Source organism: Malassezia restricta, chromosome V (genome assembly GCF_003290485.1).
Source record: "Malassezia restricta chromosome V, complete sequence".
Lineage (NCBI taxonomy): Eukaryota > Fungi > Basidiomycota > Malasseziomycetes > Malasseziales > Malasseziaceae > Malassezia > Malassezia restricta.
This window is the reverse complement of record NC_040197.1, coordinates 286,894-311,800: the sequence shown is the minus strand read 5'-3', so window position 1 is coordinate 311,800 and position 24,907 is coordinate 286,894. Positions and strand designations below refer to the sequence as shown.

Below are 24,907 nucleotides of genomic sequence, written 5' to 3'. Positions count from 1 at the left end.
TAGGCACTGAACCTCCACCCAACTATGGAAGGGACTCGCTGGGACGCAAGTCGACCCAGTAGGTCTCTGGCTGCGGCGGTGCCACGACATGGATGCCTTGGCCGGCATGGCGCATGTACGTCTCGCAGCGGAATGGGCGCATAGCTGGGCCGATCGGCGTGATGCGCAAGCGCGGGAATAGGAGCCATCCGGGACGCACGGGCACGAGCGTCGCCTGGATGGTATAATGACTGTGCTGCGTCCTGCTCTCGATCGACCACGTGCCTTTCTTGGTGCCCCAAACGAGCCAGTTGTCATAATCGCCGAGAATATGGTACTGCAGCAGCAGTGGCTCATGGTCGTCAGCGTGCTCTTTGGCCCAGGCAAACGAAACGGTGGTATCAAACGTGACGCGCATCGGTTCGCCCAGTGCTACGTGCGAAGCGACAGGCGGACGAATCCGCACGGCATTCACGGTATCGACGAAGGGCACATCCAGCGGCAGCGTCAGTATGCGCCAGGCGAGGCATGCACGGCTCGCAGCCCATGCGCGTGGCTGTACAGGGCGCGGTGGGGCTGCATCCGGCTCGGACGGGAGCTGCATCGCATCCAACGAGGGGTCGGCCAGATCGGCCAAGACACGCTGCACCAGCTGCAGCACTTGGCGCGCGCGCTCGCTATCATGTCGCCAGCCCCAGCGATGGAGCACATGGTGCCAGTACGTGGCATCGAACGTGAGCGGGCTGAATGTGGCATCCGACACACACGCACACAGCGCTCGCTCCAGGAGCGCCTGATCGCCCTCGGCCCAGGCGGGCGCCGAGTCGGCCAGGTGAGTGGCCAGTACGTAGAGAGCCAGGCCCTGCGCTTCGTCCGCAGCGGTCCGGTACGTGATGGTTAGGGTAAACGTCGTGTCCACCGAGCGGTGCCGATGCGGCTGTGTTTGCTCAAAGTGAAGAAGGTACGTCGCCGTTTCACGAGGTCCGAGAGGCAGCGGCACGGCTTTCTCCGGCACCCTCACACGCACGAGCGAGTCGCTGCTGGCGCTCACTTGCGGCGCACAGACACGCACGTGCATGCCACCTTGAGCCTCCAACGCAAGTTTCGAGAGAAGCGTGTCGAGTCGGAAATGGTCCTGGATATTGATGCTGAAGGGGAGCGATAAAGGCGCATGCAGCGTCTTGTGGAACGTGCCGTGCTGTGTGCGACTGCAGTACTGACACGAAGCGTAGACTTGCACGGCTGCGACGGCCCGGGGAGCATGCTTGATGGGCAGCGACACAACGCACGTCGAGTGGGCGGGGAGCCGCTGCAGGACCAGGCTCCCCGTCGGCGCACGCGACACTTGCGTCTCGGGCGGCGCGCGCACGATGGTGGGCGCCGCCTCGTCATCCAGGCTCACGTCGCCACAGGGGCGCAGGACCATACTCGCACTGTCCAACGCACTGCGCCCACTCTCCATGTGCAGCCATACACTTCGCCGCGCCTCGAGCCGCGTCTCCCTAGGCGCGCGCAAGTCGATGTACAAGGCCTCGCCGTCGGCTGCGATACATACGCGAGGGCGCATGTACTCTTGCTGCTGCGCCTCCGAGAGCGTCGAGACAGTCGGAGCACTCTGTGTGATACTCTCGAGCATGATGCGCTGGATGCGCACCTGGGTAGCCTGCAAATGAAACGATCCCACCGCACTGGCAGAGCATACGAGGCGCAGGCGATTCACACCAGGCTCCAGTGTACACGCCCCTGAGCTGCATGCTAGCTGCGTCTGTCGGTAGTTGGCCAGCCAAATGTGGACGCTATCCACGGCGAGAGCCGTGGGCAGCAACGATCGGACTTCGACGTCGACGTACACAGCGTCGCCATCCCGGTGCGCGTGATCACTGCACACATGCACGCCAAGGCCGTTGTAGCCCACCAGCGTCGCATCGCGGTCCTGGGCCTCAGCGGCCGTCACGAGCATCGACAGGAGCTTCATTTCGTCCAGAGCCGGCATGGGCTGGACGCGGCGCTCGCAGCGTGCCTGGATCGCATCGGTCAGAGCCTGAATCCAAGCATCACCATGCGCTTCGTTTTGCGCCTCGATACAGGCCAGTCGAGCAGCATGCACAGCGCCATACATGTACGAGGATGTGTGCACAAGCGATGGCGCCGCGAGCAATTCGTCCCACAGCGCACGAGCAGACGTCATCGCACCACGATGCATGAGCCAATGCGCCCAAAGATACTTGATACGCAGCGTGCGTGCCGTCTGTTCACACAGCGACGCTGCCTGCAGCGTTCGGTGCATGACATGGCGCAAATGCTGATCGAACACGAGCTCATCGCTCAACGACGCAGCCATCTCCGACCTCGAAATCCGCAGCTCTGGCGAAAAGAGCGACACAGCGCCCGACTCGATAAAGTTGAAGGGCTCTTCCCGCGGCACATGGCCCACCTGCACGCCGAGACGAACGAGTTGACGAACGCCCACCTCGAGGAGCTCGGCCGTCGCAGCATGGAAACCTCGCTCGGCCACGGCATCGGGGGAGTCGCCGTACAGCTCACGGAACCAGCGCTGGCACTGCTCGACGGCATCAAGCGCCACAGAAAAAGACCACGACTCGAGAAAGCCTCGCGCTAAAAGATGACGGTGCGGACGCATCATACCGGTGACCGTCGCGATAAACGCAAGTGTATGCTGCATCACAGGCACAATATGTCCCATGGCCGCAAGAAGAAGAGACCTCCGTGCATACAAGTAGCAGTGCATATCAAATAAAGACAGCTTGTTCTGCGCCATAAGGGTCATGTACGGCTTGCGAAGAGGGCCGAGGAGCATAGTGCTGTCATCACCCACCTCGGTACCGCCCATGGTAAAGCGAGTACGTCCAGATGCGAGTGCATACGACAGCAGCTGCTCGATCGTGTCGTAGACATGCAGCGCATCCGGCACGAGGCCCAGACCTTCGAGCGTTTGAACCATCTGCTCCCGGCGCAGCATGGAGCCACTCAGCGACCAATGCACAGCATACTTAGTCGTATCGTACAGACTCACCATGCGGTCTTGCAGCTCCATGAGGCGCCCCACGGATGCGAGCGTGCATTCTTTGATGCGCGCCATCAGATCGATCCAAATGGCCGGGTCATTGTCCTTACTACTGGTCGGCAGCTTGGACAGAGCAACGACATGCTCCTTTGTATTCGAATTAAAATCGGCGCGCAGCTTTTCTAGCACCGTGCCTTTGTTCATGGTATAAAAACGGCCCATCCCCCCCTTGCTCGTGCCGCTCGAGCTCGACGTGGCAAACGTGCCCACAGGCGCCGAAGGAACTAGCACAATGAGGTGCTCGGGCGGCAGTAGGCCCGCCGACGCGCGCTCATCCACAGGTACATCGTCAAAGTCGGTAGGACTATGCTGCCGGATCGTGGCGAGCCAATGCCGGATCTCGTTGCGCACCTGTGCGCGATACACGTCACTGTCATCACACACCACAAAGAACAGATGCACCATCGGCAGACGCTTCAGCACAGGCACGCTGCTGCTGTTAGGTACGTGCGATGCGAGCGGCACAAGATCCACAGGTAAGTGCAGTATGGTGCGCAGCGCAGGCACGGTGCTGGGCCCACCAGGCTTGGTGACTGGCTTGAGCGTCTGCATCGAGGACGATGGGCGCCAGTGCAAGTTGCGCAGCGGCATCTGCTCGGCCAATAAAGGTATCACATGAGCCAGCTGCGCCGACGCTTGTGACGTCGCATTCGACGCATACGTCACAGGCACCGCGGCTTCCGTCGCCGACGCCATGTTGCCGCCCAAGAACCGACGCGCCACGGCGCTGAGGGACGCGACGATCTGGCGTAGCCATCAAACACGTGACCTATGAACCTGCCTACATGGCGTCCACGAGCGCCTTGAGCTGCGCCTTGTCGAGGAGCTGGAACACACCCGTGGGGCGTCCGTCCTTGGATGTGGCTGGCGTGACCTGCGCCAGTTGGATATTGTTTTCGTCGAGCTTCTCCTCCATCACCTGTTTCAGCACGCGCAGCGTGAGTAGGGATGCATCGTGCAGGGACATGTCTTTGGCATATTTTTCCTGCAATTCGCCTTGCGCACCCTCCGAGCCACTTCCAATAGCCTTGGCGTCGTAGCGCACGTATGTGCCGGACGGATCTGCGTGGAATAGCTGCGGGCCGTTTTCGTCTATGCCGATAATGAGGAGCGCCACACCAAAGGGACGACTCATGAGGGCATCGTCATCCTCCGTGTTTTCGCCGAAACGCAGTGCTAAATCACACACGGCTTGGGCCACACTCTCGACCTTGATTTCTTCGTCGTACACGAATCGGTGGTTTTGACTCGTGACCCGCGCATGGTCAATCATGGTCCGCGCATCGGCCGTCAGACCACTCATAGCTGCACCAAGGTGCGAGTCGATCTCCATGATTTTTTCGATCGAGCTGCTCTCCAGCAGCGAGGACTGGACACGCTTCTCGACACCGAGCACGGCACCCTCCCGCGTTGCGATACCGACCGTCGTAGATCCCAGCTTGATAGCCTCCAGTGCGTACTCGACCTGGAACAAACGACCCTCAGGCGAAAAGGTATTTACACCACGATCATACTCGGACCTCGTAAGAAACATGGCGCGTCGTCGTCGTCGTCGTCTAGCAATCGGCGGACGTGGGTGAACCTGCGCTGACGCGCCGATCAACCATTAGTCAGCGGGCGCTGTCCAGGACCGCAACAGGCCACGGCGGCCCTGGTTGCCCCTGACGTAGGCTTGCTCGGTGCACCATGGTACGTATGTCTGAACGTTGACACGACAGGATCTTGAGGAAATGTATGTGTAACGATGCTCACAATTAGCGGCAACAAGCTGTCGAACTTGACATTCTATGACATCAAGAAGATGTACACGCAGGCGAAGAATTATGCCCTCAACATCAGCGAAATTGAGGCCAAGGTGCGCGAGGCTACGAACGATGATCCATGGTGCGTATTCGTACAGGCTAATGTGACAGGGGTGCCAGCTCGACGCTGATGCAAGAGATCGCTCAGGCCACCTTTAATTACCATGACTTTAACGAAATTATGCCAACGATTTTTCGGCGCTTTGTCGAAAAGGAGGCGCACGACTGGCGTCAAATCTACAAAGCTCTCCAGCTGCTAGAGTACATTGTCAAGAACGGCTCGGAGCGTGTGGTCGATGAGGCGCGTGCGCACCTATCCACGATCAAAATCCTGCGCAACTTCCACTACATTGACGAGCAGGGCAAGGATCAAGGCGTCAATATTCGCGCGCGTGCGAAAGAGCTCGCTGCTCTTCTTTCCGATTTTGACACGATCCGTGCGGAGCGCCGCAAGGCTCGTGCGAACCGCGCCAAGTACCAGGGTGTCGGCAGCAGCGACTTTGTGCCGGGCAGTGGCAGCGGTCGTTATGGTGGCTTTAGCAGCGATGCGTACTATGCTAGTGGCGGTGCCTCTGGCGTGTATGGCACGGGTGCGGCGGGCAGCAGCAGCGCTGAACCCGACTTTGAAGAGTATCATGCGGGCGATGACGAAGACACGGCCCCTGCGCCCCAGACGTCGGGCCCGCCTGTCGCTGACCTCTTCAGCTTCGACGACGAGCCTCCAGCGGTATCCAAACCCGCCGCGTCCAAGCCGGCGACTGCGGACGATGATTTCGATGATTTTCAGACGGCAGCGCCACCCAAGCCGCCGACACCCGTCAAGAGCGCCACGGCACCAGCGCCGCGTGGTGGCGACCTCTTTGACTTGTTGGATGATGTGCCATCGAAGCCAGTAGCGAAGCCAGCTCAGCAACCGGCAGCCACGCCAGCCCGCAAGTCCACACACCATCCGCCGCCTGTCAAGCCTTCGGCCGCCCCTGCGGCTTCCGCTTCTTCCGCTTCGCTCTTTGACGACTTGTGGACCGAGTCGCGCGGCAAGTCGTCGACGACGACGCAACAAGGCCCCAAGAGCATGGCTCAGCTTGCGCAGGACCAGTCGAGCAGCTCTGTGTGGGGTGAGTCCAGGACGCGCAGCACGCCACCAACCACATCCAAGGACTTGTTCGACTTGCTGTAGACTATGTAGGGAGTGCCGAGACCCATATGCTGCCTACGAGCGCCAAGCCTGTCAGGATGCATGTCGTGCCTTGGATGACAAGTAGCAGGCGTTGGCCGGTCGGTCGCGGCATCGCCGCTGGATCTTCCAGGTCGTAAGCCTCGTGAAAGGGGACAGGGAGGCCCATGGCGTGTTGGAGGTAGGCGCTCCCATCAAGCGCGGGTATAGGGAGCATGTTGATGAGCAGGAGGGCCACGTTGACCATGAACACGAGTTGGTAGAGGTACGCGCCGTAGTGAGCGAGTGTGTCGGCCCATACCTCTGGTACTAGGTAGATCCACGGAAAGCGCAGCTGCTTCGTGGATATGCGCATCGTCTGAGACAAGCCACGAAACGGGCCCCGCAGCACCACGAGGTCGTCATCAAGGTAGAGACGCGCCAGTGGGTCTTGGGGGGCGGCACAAAAGCCCTGGGAGCACGTATCGTGGCATCGTGTAGAATGCACGAAGATGTCCAGAGGCAGCATACATCGCTGCTCCGAGGCACTTGAAAAGCAAGCAAGCGAGTCACTCGGCTCGTGACAGCATGCGTCGGACGCTTGGGTCCATGTCGCAGGCGGGATGCACCAGCCCGGCTCAGCGGGCCATGGGGTATCGTGGACGAGGCGTGTCCATGCATGGAGACGTTCGGTGGGCGGCATGGCTGATACAGGCACGTCGTTCAGCGCCGTGATCCGTGAGTTCCGAGGCACGTCCGCCCGGAGGGGGCCAGGTGCAGAGACACGCAGACTCTGCGCATCCGTCCAAAACACCGAGGCGAGTGACGAGGCGAGCACAAAGCAGAGCACCAACATAGCATTGTGCCACACCCCTGCACTCACTACTTGAAGCCGCGCGCGTTGGCCACGAAGCTGCTCCGGCAGCTGGACGTACGCCACGGGGATGGCAGGAAAAAAAACATAGAGGCCGATAGAGAGAGGCTCAACGTGGTGCAGCGCGGCAGCCACAGCATGGCCAGCCTCGTGAAGCATTTGAGAGACGAGTCCCACGGGCACGAGGGCCGCGGCGTGTCGCAGAGGGAGATTGACGCCCGGCACGAGGGGGGTGAGCCAAAGGGGCGCAGCATCTGGTATGGCATCGCGTTTCGCCAGTCGGGGCGACACACGCAGGAACAGCTGACAGCACGTCACCAGCACCACGGCAAGGGACGCGACCATAGCCAGACCGGCCACCACGACGCCCACGTCGTACAGCGCCAGGACAGCACGATAGGCGCGGCCGTACATGCACGGCCGAACGATCGCAGCAGGCCACTCATTCAACGCGACTGTGTCGTAATGCACGACACCAGGCGCGACTTGCACTTGGCTGCGGCGCACCGTGCGTCGCGCAGCATACCCCAGTGCCCATACGCAGGCTGCCCAGGCCAGCCATGGCAGCATGACTGGGGTAAAACGGCCCACACGCACGGACTTCGGCCGATGACCGCTCCCACGGCTTTCTCTCATCCCCGTGGACGACAGGTCGAGCGAATGAGCACGGGCGTCCAGATGTGGGGCGTGACGCCGCCTATCTCGCTGAGCGGGCCGACGGAAAAGGACTTGGAGATTACCCAGGCCCTTGAGGAGGAGCTGCGTGCGAATAATGTGTTCGAGTCGTCGGAAGAGGCCAAGCTCCGAGAGGTGGTGCTCGGCCGCGTCGATGCGCTTGTCAAAGAGTTTGTGTACCGTGCATCGATCCAGCATGGCCTATCGGAGAACGCGGCGCGTGCCTCGGGCGGCAAAATCTTCACATTTGGCTCCTACCGACTCGGTGTGCATGGGCCCGGCTCGGATATCGACACGCTGTGCGTCGCTCCCAAGCACGTCCAGCGCGAAGACTTTTTCGAGATCTTCGAGGCCCTGTTGAAGGAGCGCGATGACGTCACGGAAGTAGCGGCGGTGCCAGAAGCGTACGTCCCGCTGATCAAAACCAAGTTTATGGGCATCTCGATCGATTTCCTCTTTGCACGCATTCCCCTGCCGCGCATCGACGACGCACTCGAGCTGCGCGATGATAATCTACTCAAGAACCTCGATGAGCGCGACGTCCGCAGTCTTGGTGGCTCGCGTGTGACGGACGAAATTTTGCGCCTCGTGCCCAACGTGCATGTATTCCGCCTGGCCCTACGCTGCATCAAGCTGTGGGCCGGTCGACGCGCTATTTATGCCAACGTGCTCGGATTCCTCGGTGGTGTTGCATGGGCCATGCTTGTCGCGCGCATCTGCCAGCTGTATCCAAATGAAGTGGCGGGTGCGATTGTGAGCCGCTTCTTTCTCATCTTGCTGCAGTGGAAGTGGCCCCAGCCTGTGCTGCTCAAGCCTATCGAGGACGGGCCCCTGCCTATTCGCGTATGGAATCCGCGACTCTACCCGACTGACCGACTTCATCGCATGCCGATCATCACACCTGCATACCCATCGATGTGCGCGACTCACAACGTCACACAATCGACTCAGATGGTCATGACACAGGAGTTTCAGCGGGGTAGCGAGATTGTCGACCGCATTTTTCTTGGCAAGGCTACCTGGAAGGAACTTTTTGAGAAGCACGACTTCTTCCACAGGTACAAGTACTACCTGCAGGTCATTGCCTCGTCCGGCTCGGCGGATCTGCAGCTCAAGTGGGAAGGCACGGTCGAGTCCAAGCTGCGTCAGCTCATCATGAAACTTGAGCTTGTTCCCTCCCTGCTCATTGCTCACCCATTCGTCGACGGATTCAATCATGAGTGCGTGTGCTATACAGATGAGGAGGTGAGACAGGTAGCCACGGGCGAAATGCCGCCAGAGGTCGCCGCTCGCTCCAAGCTACAGGACCTGCCGCCAGAAGGCGAGGCCGCGAAGGTAAAGGATCAGGAGACGCAAGACAACGCCTCAGACCGGCGAACCGTCTACACTACCACCTTTTACATCGGGCTCAAAGTCGAGCCACGGCAAGCCCATGAAACGTCCGTTCGCCGCTTTGATATCTCGTATCCTACGTTGGACTTTACTCAGCGCGTCAAGCAGTGGGACCAGTACGACGAGTCAGCTATGGGCATTGTCGTCCGCCATATCAAAGGGTACGTCTCACGCACTCACACCAGATCCCATTTGCCCGATTACGTATTTGAGGGAGATCCACGTCCGAGGAAAGGGCCGTCGAGCAAGCGGGCTAAGAACAAGGTGCGTTTTTTCTACTTACCATCAGCATTCAGATTCGGCCACAGAGGACGCTGCGAAAAAAATCAAGGTGTCGGAGGCTGTGCCTTCGACCACCCCAGAATCGGGTTCGACGTCATAGAGGCCGTGCATGGCTCACATAGTGTGATGTACCACACGTGTGGCGGACCCAGCCGTGTGTGCATGGGCCACCTGATCGATGCGCCGCCGCTTGTGATTGGCGCCTCCATCGATCCAACTCGCTTCGCGTGGCCAGCTGACAGCTCATGCGCTCGTACCTCGCAGCGACTCCCTCACTGTGCCGGACACTGAATCAACGTGCTGCATCATGGTATGATCAACGTGCACAGGCCTATATTTTTAATCTGCGCTGGGCTGCTAAAAGCACCACCAGGTCGAAGACAGACCCTGGGCCCCGATGTCGCGCTTAGGTGCGTGGCTCGTATGGTTCACTACGCTCGTTCTCGTCGTGAGCGCAACAGCTGACTCACTGAATGGCACCAAGGAATCGCTCACAAGCAAGCCCAAGTCGCTGAAGAAGCACATGTCGCGCTTTGCCCCCACTCGTTCCACGACCTCCAAGACGCCCGTGCCGAGCTCGTCAAACTCGACCGCACAGACACTGGTGTCGACGGCATGGCCATCCACCACCAAATCTTTGTTACACACGTCAACATCAGGGCCTTTTTCTCTTACACGGAAGGCAAGTCACTCAGTCTCCTTGTCAAGTACCCTGGTGCCGTCGAAACATGCCTCGCCTAGCTCGTCCAGCGTGACCTCATCAAGTAAAGGCCACGCATCGTCTACGCACGGAAGAGGATATATTTCTGCATCCAAGGCATTTTCCAATGCTGAAGAAACAATCTCTTCCCATCTTTCCCCATTTATCTCGCCGAGTTCTCGCGAGAACTTGAGCCGATCTCTCCATGCGTCCCCGCTATCAACGAGGCGCCCTTCTTCGCTTCGCCATGTTGCGTCCCCTCATGACTCGTTTTCATCACTCACAGGGCATGCCAGGTCCGAAACGACAAGTACATCGAGAGACACCTGGCGCTCAACATCTACGAAGCCCAAGAATACGTCGACGCGGAGAACAAGCCTTGAAACCGACTCTAGCAAGGCAGCCTCGATGCGATCAAGAGCGCAAACATCGCACATATGGAGCCCTCTGCCCCATTTTTCGTTAGATCCTGCAACTTTGTCAGTGCCGCGGTCGATGAGTTTTCGGTCGCAGCCCCGGTGGTCACGCAGCCCCGGTGCTGGATCACCGTTTCTGATATCGACTATGGCGACAGCGTCGCAAGGAAGTCAGTCACATCAAGCATCTAGGCCAGGCGCTTCGTCTGAAGGCATGGGTGGTATGAGAGTATCGAAACGGCCCTTGAAGACACCGCCGGGCACGAGATATGCTTTCTTGAACACCAATTCTCTCTTGCTCCCTGAGACGACAAGGATAACGAGCTTCGAAGGTGCCACGCTTACCTCGACAAAGAGTACTGTGACTTCGTCCATTCCAAGCACCATGCCACTGACGATCGACCCGGAAAACAAGCAGGCGGCAAAACCCCGGAACAATATGCTGATCTCGATCTTGTTTCAACCTTCCCTTTCATGGACATGGCTTTCGGTGCAGCGCGGCACGAGTGCTCAAGTCTTTACTTACATGCCAGAAATTGTGGCACATGCCCTAAGTATCAATGAGTCAGATGTCAAAACCATTCAGCTGCGACGCTACGAACAACAAGGCAATAAAACTGTGCAACGGACTTTGTACTTGGCCTATATACCCGCAAGATATGGCATCCAGCTGCAGCATCTCATTGCAGACAGGACATCAAAGTTTTACCACCCGACGGGGGATAAGGTCTCACGCGAATTGGCTCGAGAAGTGGATCCAGCTAGCGACTTGTTTCTGTTTGCGACCCAGCCTGATGACGGCATGGATAGCTCGATGCCTACTGTCACGCGCAATGCTCTTCTGGGTAGCTTTGTGGGTCTAGGCGGTGCAGCGACCCTCGGCGTGCTTATTTGGCTGTTGCAACGACACCTGAAAAAGAAAGGCAGCGGCAGCTCATGGAAAGTAAGGCGGAGTGACTCTATCTTGTCATTTGGTAACGATTCACCTGATCCCTACTTGGATGCGATCCCGTCGAGACACCGCCCGACCACAGGGGGCAGCTTTTTCGCAGGCGATGCGGCAGGGTCTAGCACTGATGTCTTTCAGCGACAACAGGGTGTGACGGGCATCATTGACGTGCATCATCCAGACAAGCTACACCCGCTGTGTCGCACTCATTCATGCGACATGGACTCCCTAAACGAGTCCGAGAGGAAGCGCAGTGTGCCAGCATCGCCTCTGCCAGAGCATGTGTTCTTCAAGGAGCGACGAATTCCAAGTGTATCTGTCTATGCAATGGATGTGGACGGGCGAGCGTCACCTTCCAAGTCCAATGGCGACACTATTCGCGCTCGAACAAGAGAGAAAGACCTAACAAGCCAAGCACAACATACTTGAGCGCTGGGAAATCATTCAGCAAAATGGTTACGTAGCCAGCATAGGGAATGAATCTGTTACGGTGAGAGACATGTCCACGTACCCTTGAACGCGCCCCACTATTTGGTCATCGCGGATCCATCGCGGCCCTTTGTATAACATGATATCGTCACCGTGATTGTTGTCGCCTTTCGTAAGAAGTAGCTGGCCATGCTTCTTTTTTGGATTCGGTCGTGTCTCTGTCACACGGTGCACAATCGGGATCTCAGTGCCAGGCACGCTGTACACGGTGATTTCACCCACTTCGATCGGCTTGCTTCCCATCGTCAGAAACAGCAGATCGCCGCGGTGGAAGGCAGGTTCCATGCTGCCACTCAACACGACGACCACGGGCGACTCGCTATTCGTCACGATGCCTAGGCCCTTCCAAACAGCCAGCGCCATGGCAATCACATGCAGCATTTGCACGAACTGCGCCATCTGGCGTCGCCATGATGACGCGCGCATGGTATCGGCTACGCCAGACAGCATCGTCGTCGCAACCACGAGGAGCTCTGTGACACCGAGCGTGCCTTGTATTTGCCACGTGGGCTGGTGGCATTTACGTGGAGACGCGTCCTACGGGGCTTCACGTACGCTTTGCCATGGCAACGCGGCCTCGGCCGCGGCCGCGAGTGCGACGAGCGGATACGGAAGATCGCCCGAACCAGAGTTCTGATGATGCATTCTTCTTTGCAAAGCGCGCACGAACCGCAGACGCGCAAGACACGTCCGGTGGCATGGTGGAGGAGGCGGATGTGTCAGGCCCGTCACGTCGAAATCGAAAGGCTCTCTCCTACGATTGGGTGGCACACGGCCCCAAGAAGGAGGCCGTCGAGCCGCTTCCATCAACGAACACGATACCCGAGGAGTCAGCACCGCATGATCGGAGTGTAAGTCTGTCCCCACCTCCGCCGGAACTAGAGCAAGAGGCCCAGACGTACGCGCGACAAGCGATTGAGCAAGTGACCAACACGCAGCGAGACAGACTACGAGCACTAGAAGCCACCAGTAGCCTAGTCGATGAGCCATCCAGTGACGTTTCACTGGAACTGGATGCGGATCTCGCGCAGTTTTATCGTGGACATGATGCTCATCGCTTAAGAGAGCGTGCTATTGAACGTGAAATGGAGCGCCAGCGATCTGCGCAGGAGGAGCGAGAATGGGTCCCTGATGAGGACGGTGGCGAACCCGTACAGGTGTTTGAAGTGTTGGACTCATCCGATGACGACAGAGTGCTAGCCAAGCCGACTCCTTCTATGCCGCCATCGTCACCGCCACCCGATGCAGAGGACACCGCGGGCACACGGCTTCTTATGCTCCGTGGGGCACGGCACCTCGAGGTCCAAGTGCGTGTGCGGCCAACGACGCAGGTGCATACGATGCTGGCTCACTTCTTGCAAACGCATGCACACGCACTTTCACAGGAAGAGAAAGCGTCTATTTATATGACGTTCGAGGGCGAGCGACTCGATCCACACACGAGTGTGGAAGATTTGGACGTGGAAGACGATGACCTACTGGATGTAATGTGGTGATATCTAGGCACCTTTGTAGTTGTATTTTAAGCCATTCAAGCCCAGCGTATCCCTTTCGGCCTTGTACATCCACCACTCGACCAGCAAGTGAATCGACAAGGCAAGGAAGGGAAACGACCACCACGCCGCATCGTCAAAAGCGCCGGCACCAAACGTGATGAGGGGGACGGGCCAAGTGCACACCCAAAGAAAGCCCAGGTAAACGATCTGTGGCGGAAGAACTTTGATCAGTTCGACCTTTTGCGACTGTTTCGTCGGGTCTGCCCGGACGTTGCTCGATGGCTGCAATCGGAGATCGCGGAGCACAGGCACAATCCATTGGGGAGCCGAGCCGTAAGGATGCGGCTGATTTGGGTACGCCACTGGCTTGAGTTTGACGAAACCTGCGCGCATTGCGCATTCGTATGCGGCAAGGTACATAAAGAAGGCTAGGATCGAAGTGACAGCGACGTAAATGGGGAAGGCAGGGAGGTACGTGAGATCCTCGTCTGTGCCGATCTTTCCTTGACCATGAAAGTATAGCGTCATATGACTCTTCGGGTGGTTGCCCATCAGATACGTCGGGATCGGCGTAGCGTACAAGAAGAAGATGAGTCCGTAGATGACGAGGATGCCAACGCGGTAGATATAGTTGGCCTTGTGGTTGTCGTGGCGGATCTGCTCAATCACTTGTTCCTGCTCGGCATCATCCATCGCATGTAAGTCGTCGTACTGCGAAAGCAATTCATCGTGCGCGCCTGGCTGATGCTTCCGATCCAGTGGTTGAGACGACGACATGGTGTGGAAAGACCAGAAGAAGGTCCACAGGCGCGCGTTGCTTTTTTCTAGAACACGTCGCCCTCCACACTACCACCAGCTCCGTGGATCGGAAGGAGCATGGCGTCCACCGAGCCATTCGATGTCAACTTGCTGCATGTGCAGTGGAAGAACCCCGAGTATCTTGCGTTTCTAAGCGCACAGAAAGGCGGTGTGAATGCAGGGCAGTCAGTACTGGATGCGTCGAATGTGATGGAGTATTTCAGCACGTCGCCCTTTTACGATCGGCGCAGCAACAATGAGCATGTGCGAATGCAGAGCGCCGTGCTCGTGAATCAAGCCCTGATGTCAGCACACCAGTCAGGCATAGATGCTATGCAGAACGTGGCGAATATGCTCGAAACCGAACTCAAGCGCTTCACTGGCTTGGAATTTGCACTAGTACATGCAAGGCCACCGGTTTGTTTCGTCATACACAAGCGCTGGCGACATTCGCCAGACAAGGTCGACAAGCCATTAGCGTCGTACTATATTATAAATGACTGCATTTATCAGGCGCCGGACATCTATACCATTCTGTCGACGCGGCTTCAATCGTCGATCAAGGGACTGCACTCCACGCTGCGCGAGCAGCGCGAGCACCGCTCGACATTCAGTCCACGTCGGGGGCACTATGGCCGCTTTCTCACCATGGATCCTACGTGACGCCATCAATTGCGTTGCCGCTTTTGGGGTATAGACGCATCGTCGTGAGGGGTATCGTCTGTTTTAGGGGTGCCCAGCATAATATCCAGGCCCAGAATGCCTTTTCGTCCGAGTCCCGTGAAACCGCCCTTAATTGGACCGCGGCACACAGGGCAGACTCCTTTGATGCGCTCTGTGCCATTGGAAGCACGCATGCGGGTCGCAGATGTGGCCTGTGTGGCCGACGGACGTTGGTCCTGGGCCTGGCGGTGTCGTTGATGCACTAGCTCATGAAATAGGCCTCGCGTACCATGGACCGACGCGCCAGCAGCGTTCGCCAGAGCCAAGGCGCCGCCACTGCCAAACGGTGTGAAGGGACTTTCACCGTATCCAGACTCTCGTCCAACTGTATCGAACTCCTGGCGCAGATTCGTGGACAACGAGTCGTACAGGCACGAGCCACAAAAAATGTGGCCGCAAGGCGTCACGCTAATATTCGTGGGAGGACATAGACAGATAGGACACTTGTACGAAGACAACAGCGTGTGTGATGCAGTGGGTCTCGGTGGTACATGGGCAGCACGACGAAGGGCTTCGCGTGCCGCATTCATGCGCTGTCGTCGAAGCTCGTTGGGCGAGAGCCGCCGCACAGATTGCACTTGCCACTCACCTTCACTGGGGTCTTCGTCATCACTCGACAAGAGAATCGGCTCCGATGGATTACTTGCACCATCTAAGTCTGTATTGAGTTCGTTCGTATATGCTGTTTCACGAAGCATGCTTCATGTGCCACACACAGGCGCGCTCACCGCAGAGGGCCCACCAACAACACGACGGCGGTGCTGCCAATGTGGCAGAATGAAGTGGAGGAATGCCGTCTCCACATGTGGGATTGCTTACCTAGCCACCAGCTCGGATAGGCCGTGTCGGTCGAAACCGGGGGACGTCGACGGGGCATTTGTGCAAATGAGGGACGTTTGCTGGGCGAGGCCCGCACATGGCGGCCGGGCTCCGCTGAGGTCAGGCGGCGCGCTGCCAATTTCTTCTCCTTTCTCTCTGCGAGAGTTTTTCTCTACGAGTCGTCCATACACAGCCTTTTTGGCCACTTGTCGTGATGTCGGCTCGTTTGTTCTTGGCTAACCCTATCAAGGGCAACATGCGTCTGTCGATGCCGGCTGCTCGCTCGCTGGCTACGGCTGCTATCCGTCAGCCCCTGACACAGGTGACGATGCTGCCCAACGGTCTTACTGTGGCCACGGAGTCGAACCCATCGGCTCAGACGGCTACGGTGGGTGCGTGGATCGACGCTGGCTCCCGTTCGGAGACCCAGCGCAACAACGGCACGGCCCACTTTCTCGAGCACATGGCGTTCAAGGGTATGTGTGCAAGTGAGTGGCACTAACCAACAGGCACGAACAACCGTACGCAACACGGCCTTGAGCTCGAGGTCGAGAACCTCGGCGCGCATCTGAATGCTTACACGTCGCGTGAACAGACGGTGTTCTACGCCAAGGCGTTCCGCCAAGACGTCGGCAAGGCTGTGGACATTGTGTCCGACATTTTGCAGAACTCGAAGCTCGACGCTTCGGCTATTGAGCGCGAGCGCGACGTGATTCTGCGTGAGCAAGAGGAGGTCGAGAAGCAGGCGGAAGAAGTGGTGTTTGACCACCTGCACGAGGTGGCGTTCCAGGACCAGGCGCTTGGCCGGACGATTCTCGGCCCGAAGGAGAACATCCTGTCGATTAGCCGTGATGACCTGACCAACTACATTCAGTCGAAGTACACGGCCGACCGCATGGTGCTTGTGGGCGCTGGTGGTGTAGAGCACGAGGAGCTTGTCAAGCTGGCTGAGAAGCACTTTAGCCACCTGCCCGTGGCGCAGAACCCGATCCGCCTGGGCGAGAACCAGTACGAGCCCAGTCGCTTTGTCGGCTCGGAGGTACGTGTGCGTGACGATACGTCGTCGACGTGCAACATTGCCATTGCCGTGGAAGGTGCGAGCTGGAAATCGCCTGACTACTATCCCATGCTCGTGCTCCAGTCGATCTTTGGCAACTGGGACCGTTCGCTTGGCTCGTCCCCGCTCATGTCGAGCCGTCTCTCGCACATTGTGTCGACCAACAACCTGGCCAACTCGTTCATGCACTTTAGCACGTCATACTCGGACACGGGTCTGTGGGGTGTGTACATGGTCAGTGAGAACCACATGAACCTGGACGACATGGTGCACTTTACGCTCAAGGAGTGGCAGCGCGCGTCGACGGGTCCATCGCCTGCCGAGGTCGAGCGTGCCAAGTCGCAGCTGAAGGCGTCGCTCCTGCTGGGTCTGGACGGCACGACTGCTATTGCCGAGGACATTGGTCGCCAGCTCATTACGACAGGCAAGCGCGCGACGCCTCAGGAGATTGAGGTGGCCATCAACTCCGTGACGCCTGCCGAGATTCAGCGTGTGGCGCAGAAGTACATCTGGGACAAGGACATTGCCATCGCCGCTACGGGCCGCGTTGAGGGTCTGCTGGACTACAACCGTATCCGTGCGGACATGTCGACGCTCATCTACTAAGCTCGTAGTCGTCGTAGGTAGCTGACACAAGCCGCCTCTGGATGGAAATGTGGATATAGGAATGCCTTGATTTTATCTATATCATCAGTGTTGTGTGGATGGGATGGAATTAGGCCCGAATCATGCACTAAGGGAGTCAGCAGACGTATACGTACCTGAGGTGCATCCTGGCTCCTCGTGTTCAGAATCAGGGCCACAATGAGACCGTATAGACCCAGTACTTCGGCGAAAATGAGGATAAGAATCATACCGATGTACAAGCGAGGTTGCTGAGCCGTGCCGCGCACACCAGCGTCACCCACAATACCGATAGCGAAACCGGCAGCCAAACCAGCTAGACCGACAGAAAGACCAGCGCCCAGCTGGATGAAGCCAGCGTACAAGGTCATGGGCGACTTGAGGTCACCAGAGATGAGCACACTCACCACGAGACCGTAGATCTATGGGGTCAGTCGCACCGCTCATACGTACAGCAATGATACCGGCCATAACCACGGGAATAATGCAGCGAATCAGGAGATCAGGGCGGAGCACACCCATGGCCGAGATACCGACACCCGACTTGGCCGTACCGTAACTGGCGCCCAGACCTGCCCTGTTAGCATGCGCGCGCAGCGTCCATGTACATACACGTAAACACAATAGCTGCCGTCACACCCATGGCACCGAAGAAGGGTGCATACACAGGGCACATCTCCATGTTGATGCTTTCGCTCATGCTGGGCTACAATGAGAAATGGGACAGACTCGGCTGGGTAACGTCGCAGATGTCTGGCCACGCAACGCAGCCCGCCTGCCACGGGCCGCTCGCATGGCCTGCGGCCGCCCGCGCCCTCGCCGCTGCCGCGTCTCTCGGCCGTGAGTATCACGTGTGGCTGAGTAAAACCGAGTCATAGAACGACGCTGGTGGCCCTAGCGCCATCAAGGTGTCTCGGTCGTGGCCACCTTCCATCGCGATGACGACGCCGCAAGCCAAGCCGCCGCGCACCATCTATCAGAAGATTTTTGATGCACATCTCATCTCGGAAGAGGAAGATGGTACGTGTCTTATCTACATCGACCGTCATCTCGTGCACGAAGTCACATCCCCACAAGCGTTCGAGGGCCTGCGCCTGGCAGGTCGGCCAGTGCGCCGAACGGACTGCACGCTCGCGACCGTCGACCACAACATCCCCACGGTGAGCCGCGATCATTTCAAGAACACCGAAACATTCGTGCAGGAGAGCGACTCGCGTCTCCAGTGCATTACGCTCGAGCAAAACGTCAAGGAGTTTGGCCTCACGTTCTTTGGTCTCACAGACAGCCGCCAGGGCATTGTGCACGTCATCGGCCCCGAACAGGGATTCACAGTGCCCGGTGCTACGCTTGTTTGTGGTGACTCGCACACGTCCACGCACGGTGCCTTTGGCGTGCTTGCCTTCGGTATTGGCACGTCCGAGGTCGAGCATGTGCTAGCCACGCAGACGCTGCTCCAGAAGCGCATGAAAAACATCCTTATCGAAGTGAATGGCGATCTCCCAGAAGGTGTCACAAGCAAGGACATTATGCTGCACATCATCGGCCTTATTGGTACCGCAGGCGGTACCGGCGGTGTGCTGGAATTCGCCGGATCTACCATTCGCCGCCTGTCCATGGAGGCGCGCATGAGTATGTGCAACATGAGTATCGAGGCCGGCGCGCGTGCAGGACTCGTTGCGCCGGATGAGATGACGCTAGACTACCTGCGCGGCCGTCCGCTCGTGCCCAAGGGCGAAGAATGGGACCGCGCCGCAGCGCACTGGCTCTCACTCGCGAGTGACCCGGGCGCCCAGTACGACAAGGTCGTGAAAATTGATGCCCAGGACATTCCGCCGACCGTGACGTGGGGCACGAGTCCTCAAGACACCGTGTCCATCACCGGTCAGGTGCCTGATCCAGCCAAGGCTCCGAGCGAGGAACTCGCGAGCGAATGGACACACTCGCTCAAGTACATGGGTCTCGAGCCTAACACGCCCATCGAGCAAATCAAGATTGACAAGGTGTTCATCGGCTCGTGCACCAACTCGCGCATTGAGGACCTGCGCGCTGCCGCGCGGATCCTCCACGGCCGCAAGGTGGCGCCCCACGTCCAGGCCATGCTCGTACCTGGCTCCGGTCTCGTGAAAAGGCAGGCCGAAGCAGAGGGCCTTGATGCCGTGTTCAAGTCCGCAGGATTTGACTGGCGCGAAGCAGGCTGCTCCATGTGCCTCGGAATGAACCCAGATCAGCTGTCGCCGGGCGAGCGATGTGCGTCTACATCGAACCGCAACTTTGAGGGCCGACAGGGCGCAGGTGGTCGGACTCATCTCATGAGTCCAGCCATGGCCGCCGCTGCGGCCGTGACCGGATACCTAACCGATGTGCGCAAGCTTATGAAGGGACAGTTGCCCGGCTTCCCAGCTACCTCCTCGCAGTTCGACGCGACACCCAAGGATCCACGCGCCTTTATCGAGGAAGGCATCCTGCACGCACCCGTCGTCTCGGCGCCTCCGCCCGTGATGCACCACGCACCCGTAGCTTCTGCTGCTACGGCCAAACACCCGGATGCGAGTGCTCAGGGCATGCCGGCCTTCCGTGTGCTCAAAGGCATTGCTGCGCCCATGGAGCGCTCCAATGTCAACACCGACGTGATTATTCCCAAGCAGTTCCTGAAAACCATCAAGCGTACAGGTCTCGGTTCGGCACTGTTTTGGCCATTGCGGTACGACGTGCAAACAAACGAGCCGAACCACGACTTTGTGCTCAACAAGGAGCCATACACGCACGCCAAGATTCTCGTGGTCGCCGGCAGCAACTTTGGCTGCGGCTCGTCGCGTGAGCATGCACCTTGGTCGCTCCTCGACTTTGGTATCCGCGCCGTGATTGCGGAGAGCTTTGCCGACATTTTCCGCAACAATATGACCAAGAACGGCCAGCTGCCCGTCGTGCTCGAGCCGGAACAAATCCAGCGTGTGCTGAAGGATGCGCAAGCCGGCAAGGAGGTGACGGTGGACCTCGAGCAGCAAAAGGTGATTTGTGAGGACGGCACGGCGTTTGGCTTCCAAGTCGCGCCATTCACACGCCACTGCCTGCTGCACGGTCTAGACGATATCGCGCTCACGCTGCAAAAAGAAAAGGACATTTCCGCCTTTGAGCAGCAGCGCCACGATACGCCATGGCTCAATGGTGTCGTATACGGCAAAGGTATTTCAGCCGCCGAAGCACGTATGGCCAAGTCTACCACGGATTGGTAATGTCTATACGAAACGCGCCTGTAAAGTCTGAGCGAGCTGCTTTGCATAGGATGTACCCACGTCCGCCGCCTTGTGTATCGCATCGAGTGTCAACTCGCCACTACCTCGCTGTCGAATGCCGTAGATCTGTCCACGAGCAGAGGCAAGCACAGCGATGCCAGACGACAGGGCCGTCTCTTCTTCGAGCGTGGGATCGAGGAGATATGTGTCCTCAAAGGGGTATATAGTAATGCATACAGGCACATCCTCACGACCAGCCAAAAGATGCCCATGATCCCACTCATTCTCCAAAGTAAAGTCCACAGCATCGTCAATGGCAGCCGACGACGATGGCTTCCGGCCTCGCGTAATAAACTTGATACCAGCTGGATCGTCTTGATCTACCTCGTCATCTTGCCGCGCAGCCGCTTTGTCCAAAGAAAGGATCTTGGTACCAGGTATCCGCGCTTGGTACATCGCACAAAACGCCGCTGCAAAGACAGCGTCCAAGACATTCCCGCCACTCCACGACATCACGTAGACGTCGAGATGCAACACCCAGTACCGTGCATATGGCACCACGATAAACTGGCGCGCATCTAATGGTCCAATCGAGTTGCCTGTGAGAGCATAGCATGCTTGTAGCATATCCTGCACGGTATCGGTAATCATCGCCAGTTCTGTCGCATTATGCTCGTGCAAAAGAGCCGGCGAGTACTCGACCATGACTTGTACACGCGGACTCGGTGGGAGCCACGGCGCGAAATCCACATCTGGTAGCACATTTACATGCGGCGCATCGTACGATTCTATCTCTGCCTTGACACCACAATGCACCTCGGTACTGCCTAGCACGACTCGCGCCGAGCCATCAGCCTGCAGCGACAAATCCGTATCAACCTGCATCATCCGGTATTCGTGCAAACCACGCCGGTCTGCACGTTCCGCAGGCTTCGAACGAAGCCCATCAAGCAAGTAGCTCTGTTCCGTCCGTGAAAGCGTCGCTGGTGGCATGCAGCCGAGCACGAGGCAGACGCTGAGAGAAAGGCTCGTATGTGTCACGTGATGTAATAGGGCACGCGTTGGATTACGCGTGGAGGTGCGAGGACCAACACAGGGCACGGCGTCCTTCACGACAGGCCGTCATGGGCGACGTGCAGCCGCGTGGATCACTGCAGTTACTGTCAGACAGCGGCGACATTGAGGTAGCTCGATTCCAAATAAAGAAAGAAACTACGACGCTAGGAAGAGCCCTTAACAATGACGTGCGACTGTTGCTCGAAGATGTGAGTCGTAAGCACTGCACGATTCAGTTCGACAGTGAGAATCGAGCTGTGTTACATGTGATGGGATCCGGCGGTGTATGGCATAATAATGTACATGTCAAACCCCACGCTAACGACACCCAAATCAAATTGAAGGATGGTGATAAACTTCAAATTTCCAAGCACACACTTACCTTTTCGTATGTGACAGCAGCGCCAGCATCTCCAAGAAAACGAAAGCCTCAGATGGCTGCACCCGAATCTCCTGCCACACCACGTCGTCAAAGTGCTCGAATCAAGGCACGTGCTAGCATGCCTTGTTTCCGAACCGCGTGGACGCCTGAGCGAGCCATGCGACCCATCCCTCTGACACAACAAACTGCACCGTCAGAGCCTGCTCAAAGCAACTCGAATAATGTGGCTGTCGAACAGCCAAAGATGCCTCAGGCGCCCAGCATGATCCTGGCCGACTTGAATGTCTGGCAACGCACATCCTTAGACACGAATGTGCCTGAGACGCATCAAGATGTGAATCCAGGAGCAGAATCTGACCTCCCAAATGACACCGCTATGGTGAATGAGGCGGCAAACACTTCTCAGCGAAGAGATTTCTTGGAATGCAACCAACCGGAGCCTGAAGCGACGGAGCCTGAATTCGTGGAGCCTGTAGCCACCGACCCACAAGTCCCTGAATCCGGTCCTGTTGATCTCGAGCCCATGGACCCCAACCCTTTGGAGCAGGAGCTTGAAGCCAATAATTCTGACGCTTCCGTCCAACGAGTATCCGAGTCCGATCCTGTTGATCTCACATCCGTGGACCCCAACTCTGTCGAGCTAGAGCCTGTCGAGCCTAAACCCGCTGATCCTGCTGCCATTCAATCTACTCTCTCTGAGCTTGCCCAAGTTGGGCAGGAGCCCCTTAATCCCCATCCTGTTGATCCGGAATCTACGGAGTCTCATCCCAATAGTCCCGGACCTACTGAGTCTCGTCCTGCTGATCCCAACCCTATCAAACTGAATGCTAACGACGCCCAATCCACTCATATTGACCCCACTGAATTCGAGGCCACCGAGCCAGAAAAACAGGGACGCGACGACGCCGAGCTTGAGCCCAAAATCGATCAGCCTCTTGACTCTCAGCCTACCGTGCCGGCCGAAGCTCACGAGTTTATTGAAGCGCTTGATGACCATGTGTGGCAGGCAGATACAAAAGCGAGCTTAGCTGAAGAGAAGGAAAACGAGCATCGTGACACTTCTGATCTCACACTGTGTCTCGAAGAGCTGGAGGAGCAAGAAGTGGTAGACGCGAACCGTTTGCTTTCTGCAGCAACGCCCATGACGCCCCGGTTTCCACCAACCACGCCGCTGAGGTGGTCACCTGCGAAGTCGCGCAAAGTGAGTCTCCGAACAGCGACACTGCTGAAGCGCAGTGCTCAGCTTCCTATTGTGCCTCTGGTGGATAGGGAGCCTCCTTGTGCTCAGACGCCTCCTCCATCAATTAACTCGCACATTCCAACGTCGACGGATTCTAAAGACATGGAGCTCAGCGCTATATCATCAGACGAAGAGGATGAGGAAGAAGTCGATTCAAGTTTGGAGTTGCAGTGTGCTTCATCGCCACTGCCACCACGGCCTCTACATTCATTCATGACGCCGCAAACCAAGCGACAGGAAAAGCCTATGGTCCGGCGCATGTCGTGCTCTGAGATGGATCAGCCGACACTACGGCGTCAGCCGTCATGGCAATGGCTCAAAAGTCTCTTCTCGCCATCAAGAAAGACAGCCCCGGAACCAAGCAAGGAACAAGAACCGGTGCCATTGGGGTCAGAACGTGCTTCTACAGAGGTCCGTGAACAAGACGAACAGGAATCATTTTTCGATGCTAGTGGTGACATGGACATGACAAGTATGCATCATGTTACTACGCCAAAAGCAAATGAGAAAAATCTGGCTCCAACGCCAGATATGCATGTGCTTAAGCATGTATTTGCCGAGCCGAAGCAGGCCGTATCACCTGAAGCGACTATGCATCACTTCCGGCATATGATGTCTGAACCTAAACAAACTTCAGCCATGGATCTGAGCATGAGCAGTGCATGGACTGCTATGGAGGAACAAGTACGCGATGTACCCCAAGAGGCCAGTGTGCCTGCTCAACCGCTTCAGGTCCTAACCCCCGAAACAGATCAACTTACCAAGCATCGTGCGACACGCACTGTTCCAAAGAAAGAACCCTATGTCCCCGTTCGTCGGCAACTTCCACCGCGTAATGCCGTAAAAATGTCGCGTATCGGTTCATTATCTACATCAACTACCAGAACGGCAAGTGAGCAGCAGGCGGCACAAACTACATGTGCGGTGCCTCCAGACACGCGACTACGCCGATCTGGCATGGCATCTTCTTTACCGGTAGCCAGAGCCGGTACTACTATACGCACTCGTGCGACCAAAGAGTCGATCACAAACGACCGCGAAGATGCTACATTGAATAAGCGTGTGACCCGTGGTGCATCAAAAACACGGAAAAACTGATTCATGGGTATACAATGGAGCTATTTAAAAGTGTGATTTCGTATCAGAGTCAAGGTCTCGTAAGGGCATGCTTACCCAGGGGGAATTTTGCCGTCACATATAGGCGTGAAAGGATTGATTGTCCAGCCTAAAGGCTTCCCCAGGTACGTGGAGGAATATTGTGAATTTATCTATCGCCTACGACTTTATTTTGTCCCACAATTCCTCGGCGCAAATCAGAAATAATTAGCACTGTTTACATAGGAGACCTTCAAAGCCAGGGTCACTTTTATTCATCATGCAGAATCACATCCATCAACAACGTGCATTATTGGCTCATGCGCCAGATAAGTTTCAGTCGCAAACTAAATGGTGACAGACGAGACCATAAATTGCCTCCTTTGGATTTGTGAGTAATCCATGTGATTGGTTTTAGTTCATGGCAAAAGTACTGGTGTGCGTGTATTTGGTTACCAATGGCCCGTATGTAGCAGAAAATGTAAATGTATGCAAACAGATAGGGGGACATCAGACCTCTCCAGACTTTTCATCAGATCGTTTCTGCCTGTCGCAGCAAGCTGAGCAGTTTTTTTACTTGTCAGTGAC

The 24,907-nt window shown here is 57.3% G+C and overlaps 16 protein-coding genes across 16 annotated transcripts; 8 read left to right on the top strand and 8 right to left on the bottom strand.

The window, feature by feature from the left end:
• Window positions 1–22: 22 nt before the first annotated feature.
• MRET_3020 (trafficking protein particle complex subunit 10) lies at window positions 23–3,760 on the bottom strand (the record flags this gene model as incomplete). The annotated part of the gene is made up of 1 exon (XM_027629647.1): window positions 23–3,760. One exon carries the CDS (start codon window positions 3,758–3,760, stop codon window positions 23–25), a length of 3,738 nt encoding a protein of 1,245 aa, XP_027485362.1.
• An 85-nt stretch (window positions 3,761–3,845) lies between these two features.
• On the bottom strand, window positions 3,846–4,598 carry MRET_3019 (20S proteasome subunit alpha 5; the record flags this gene model as incomplete). Its single annotated transcript, XM_027629646.1, has 1 exon — window positions 3,846–4,598. One exon carries the CDS (start codon window positions 4,596–4,598, stop codon window positions 3,846–3,848), a length of 753 nt encoding a protein of 250 aa, XP_027485394.1.
• Window positions 4,599–4,750: 152 nt separating this feature from the next.
• MRET_3018 (epsin) lies at window positions 4,751–6,043 on the top strand (the record flags this gene model as incomplete). The annotated part of the gene is made up of 4 exons (XM_027629645.1): window positions 4,751–4,753; window positions 4,783–4,796; window positions 4,823–4,948; window positions 4,978–6,043. The coding sequence occupies 4 exons, from the start codon at window positions 4,751–4,753 to the stop codon at window positions 6,041–6,043; spliced, it is 1,209 nt and encodes a 402-aa protein (XP_027485395.1).
• A 1-nt stretch (window position 6,044) lies between these two features.
• On the bottom strand, window positions 6,045–7,463 carry MRET_3017 (S2P endopeptidase; the record flags this gene model as incomplete). The annotated part of the gene is made up of 1 exon (XM_027629644.1): window positions 6,045–7,463. The coding sequence occupies one exon, from the start codon at window positions 7,461–7,463 to the stop codon at window positions 6,045–6,047; it is 1,419 nt and encodes a 472-aa protein (XP_027485396.1).
• A 39-nt stretch (window positions 7,464–7,502) lies between these two features.
• On the top strand, window positions 7,503–9,342 carry MRET_3016 (poly(A) polymerase; the record flags this gene model as incomplete). Its single annotated transcript, XM_027629643.1, has 3 exons — window positions 7,503–9,121; window positions 9,146–9,224; window positions 9,250–9,342. 3 exons carry the CDS (start codon window positions 7,503–7,505, stop codon window positions 9,340–9,342), a joined length of 1,791 nt encoding a protein of 596 aa, XP_027485397.1.
• A 297-nt stretch (window positions 9,343–9,639) lies between these two features.
• On the top strand, window positions 9,640–11,736 carry MRET_3015 (uncharacterized protein; the record flags this gene model as incomplete). The annotated part of the gene is made up of 1 exon (XM_027629642.1): window positions 9,640–11,736. The coding sequence occupies one exon, from the start codon at window positions 9,640–9,642 to the stop codon at window positions 11,734–11,736; it is 2,097 nt and encodes a 698-aa protein (XP_027485398.1).
• Window positions 11,737–11,763: 27 nt separating this feature from the next.
• On the bottom strand, window positions 11,764–12,246 carry MRET_3014 (signal peptidase I; the record flags this gene model as incomplete). The annotated part of the gene is made up of 1 exon (XM_027629641.1): window positions 11,764–12,246. One exon carries the CDS (start codon window positions 12,244–12,246, stop codon window positions 11,764–11,766), a length of 483 nt encoding a protein of 160 aa, XP_027485399.1.
• Window positions 12,247–12,359: 113 nt separating this feature from the next.
• On the top strand, window positions 12,360–13,292 carry MRET_3013 (uncharacterized protein; the record flags this gene model as incomplete). The annotated part of the gene is made up of 1 exon (XM_027629640.1): window positions 12,360–13,292. One exon carries the CDS (start codon window positions 12,360–12,362, stop codon window positions 13,290–13,292), a length of 933 nt encoding a protein of 310 aa, XP_027485400.1.
• Window positions 13,293–13,295: 3 nt separating this feature from the next.
• On the bottom strand, window positions 13,296–14,069 carry MRET_3012 (uncharacterized protein; the record flags this gene model as incomplete). Its single annotated transcript, XM_027629639.1, has 1 exon — window positions 13,296–14,069. The coding sequence occupies one exon, from the start codon at window positions 14,067–14,069 to the stop codon at window positions 13,296–13,298; it is 774 nt and encodes a 257-aa protein (XP_027485401.1).
• A 99-nt stretch (window positions 14,070–14,168) lies between these two features.
• On the top strand, window positions 14,169–14,753 carry MRET_3011 (mediator of RNA polymerase II transcription subunit 6; the record flags this gene model as incomplete). The annotated part of the gene is made up of 1 exon (XM_027629638.1): window positions 14,169–14,753. The coding sequence occupies one exon, from the start codon at window positions 14,169–14,171 to the stop codon at window positions 14,751–14,753; it is 585 nt and encodes a 194-aa protein (XP_027485402.1).
• A 5-nt stretch (window positions 14,754–14,758) lies between these two features.
• Window positions 14,759–15,511, bottom strand: MRET_3010 (zinc finger protein, C3HC4 type (RING finger); the record flags this gene model as incomplete). The annotated part of the gene is made up of 1 exon (XM_027629637.1): window positions 14,759–15,511. The coding sequence occupies one exon, from the start codon at window positions 15,509–15,511 to the stop codon at window positions 14,759–14,761; it is 753 nt and encodes a 250-aa protein (XP_027485403.1).
• A 335-nt stretch (window positions 15,512–15,846) lies between these two features.
• MRET_3009 (mitochondrial-processing peptidase subunit beta) lies at window positions 15,847–17,295 on the top strand (the record flags this gene model as incomplete). The annotated part of the gene is made up of 2 exons (XM_027629636.1): window positions 15,847–16,108; window positions 16,142–17,295. The coding sequence occupies 2 exons, from the start codon at window positions 15,847–15,849 to the stop codon at window positions 17,293–17,295; spliced, it is 1,416 nt and encodes a 471-aa protein (XP_027485460.1).
• A 109-nt stretch (window positions 17,296–17,404) lies between these two features.
• MRET_3008 (V-type H+-transporting ATPase 16kDa proteolipid subunit) lies at window positions 17,405–18,013 on the bottom strand (the record flags this gene model as incomplete). The annotated part of the gene is made up of 4 exons (XM_027629635.1): window positions 17,405–17,422; window positions 17,451–17,735; window positions 17,767–17,885; window positions 17,926–18,013. 4 exons carry the CDS (start codon window positions 18,011–18,013, stop codon window positions 17,405–17,407), a joined length of 510 nt encoding a protein of 169 aa, XP_027485459.1.
• A 238-nt stretch (window positions 18,014–18,251) lies between these two features.
• On the top strand, window positions 18,252–20,546 carry MRET_3007 (3-isopropylmalate dehydratase; the record flags this gene model as incomplete). The annotated part of the gene is made up of 1 exon (XM_027629634.1): window positions 18,252–20,546. One exon carries the CDS (start codon window positions 18,252–18,254, stop codon window positions 20,544–20,546), a length of 2,295 nt encoding a protein of 764 aa, XP_027485458.1.
• A 3-nt stretch (window positions 20,547–20,549) lies between these two features.
• MRET_3006 (exosome complex component RRP42) lies at window positions 20,550–21,539 on the bottom strand (the record flags this gene model as incomplete). The annotated part of the gene is made up of 1 exon (XM_027629633.1): window positions 20,550–21,539. The coding sequence occupies one exon, from the start codon at window positions 21,537–21,539 to the stop codon at window positions 20,550–20,552; it is 990 nt and encodes a 329-aa protein (XP_027485457.1).
• Window positions 21,540–21,670: 131 nt separating this feature from the next.
• MRET_3005 (activating transcription factor 7 interacting protein) lies at window positions 21,671–24,322 on the top strand (the record flags this gene model as incomplete). Its single annotated transcript, XM_027629632.1, has 1 exon — window positions 21,671–24,322. The coding sequence occupies one exon, from the start codon at window positions 21,671–21,673 to the stop codon at window positions 24,320–24,322; it is 2,652 nt and encodes an 883-aa protein (XP_027485456.1).
• Between the last annotated feature and the right edge of the window lie 585 nt (window positions 24,323–24,907).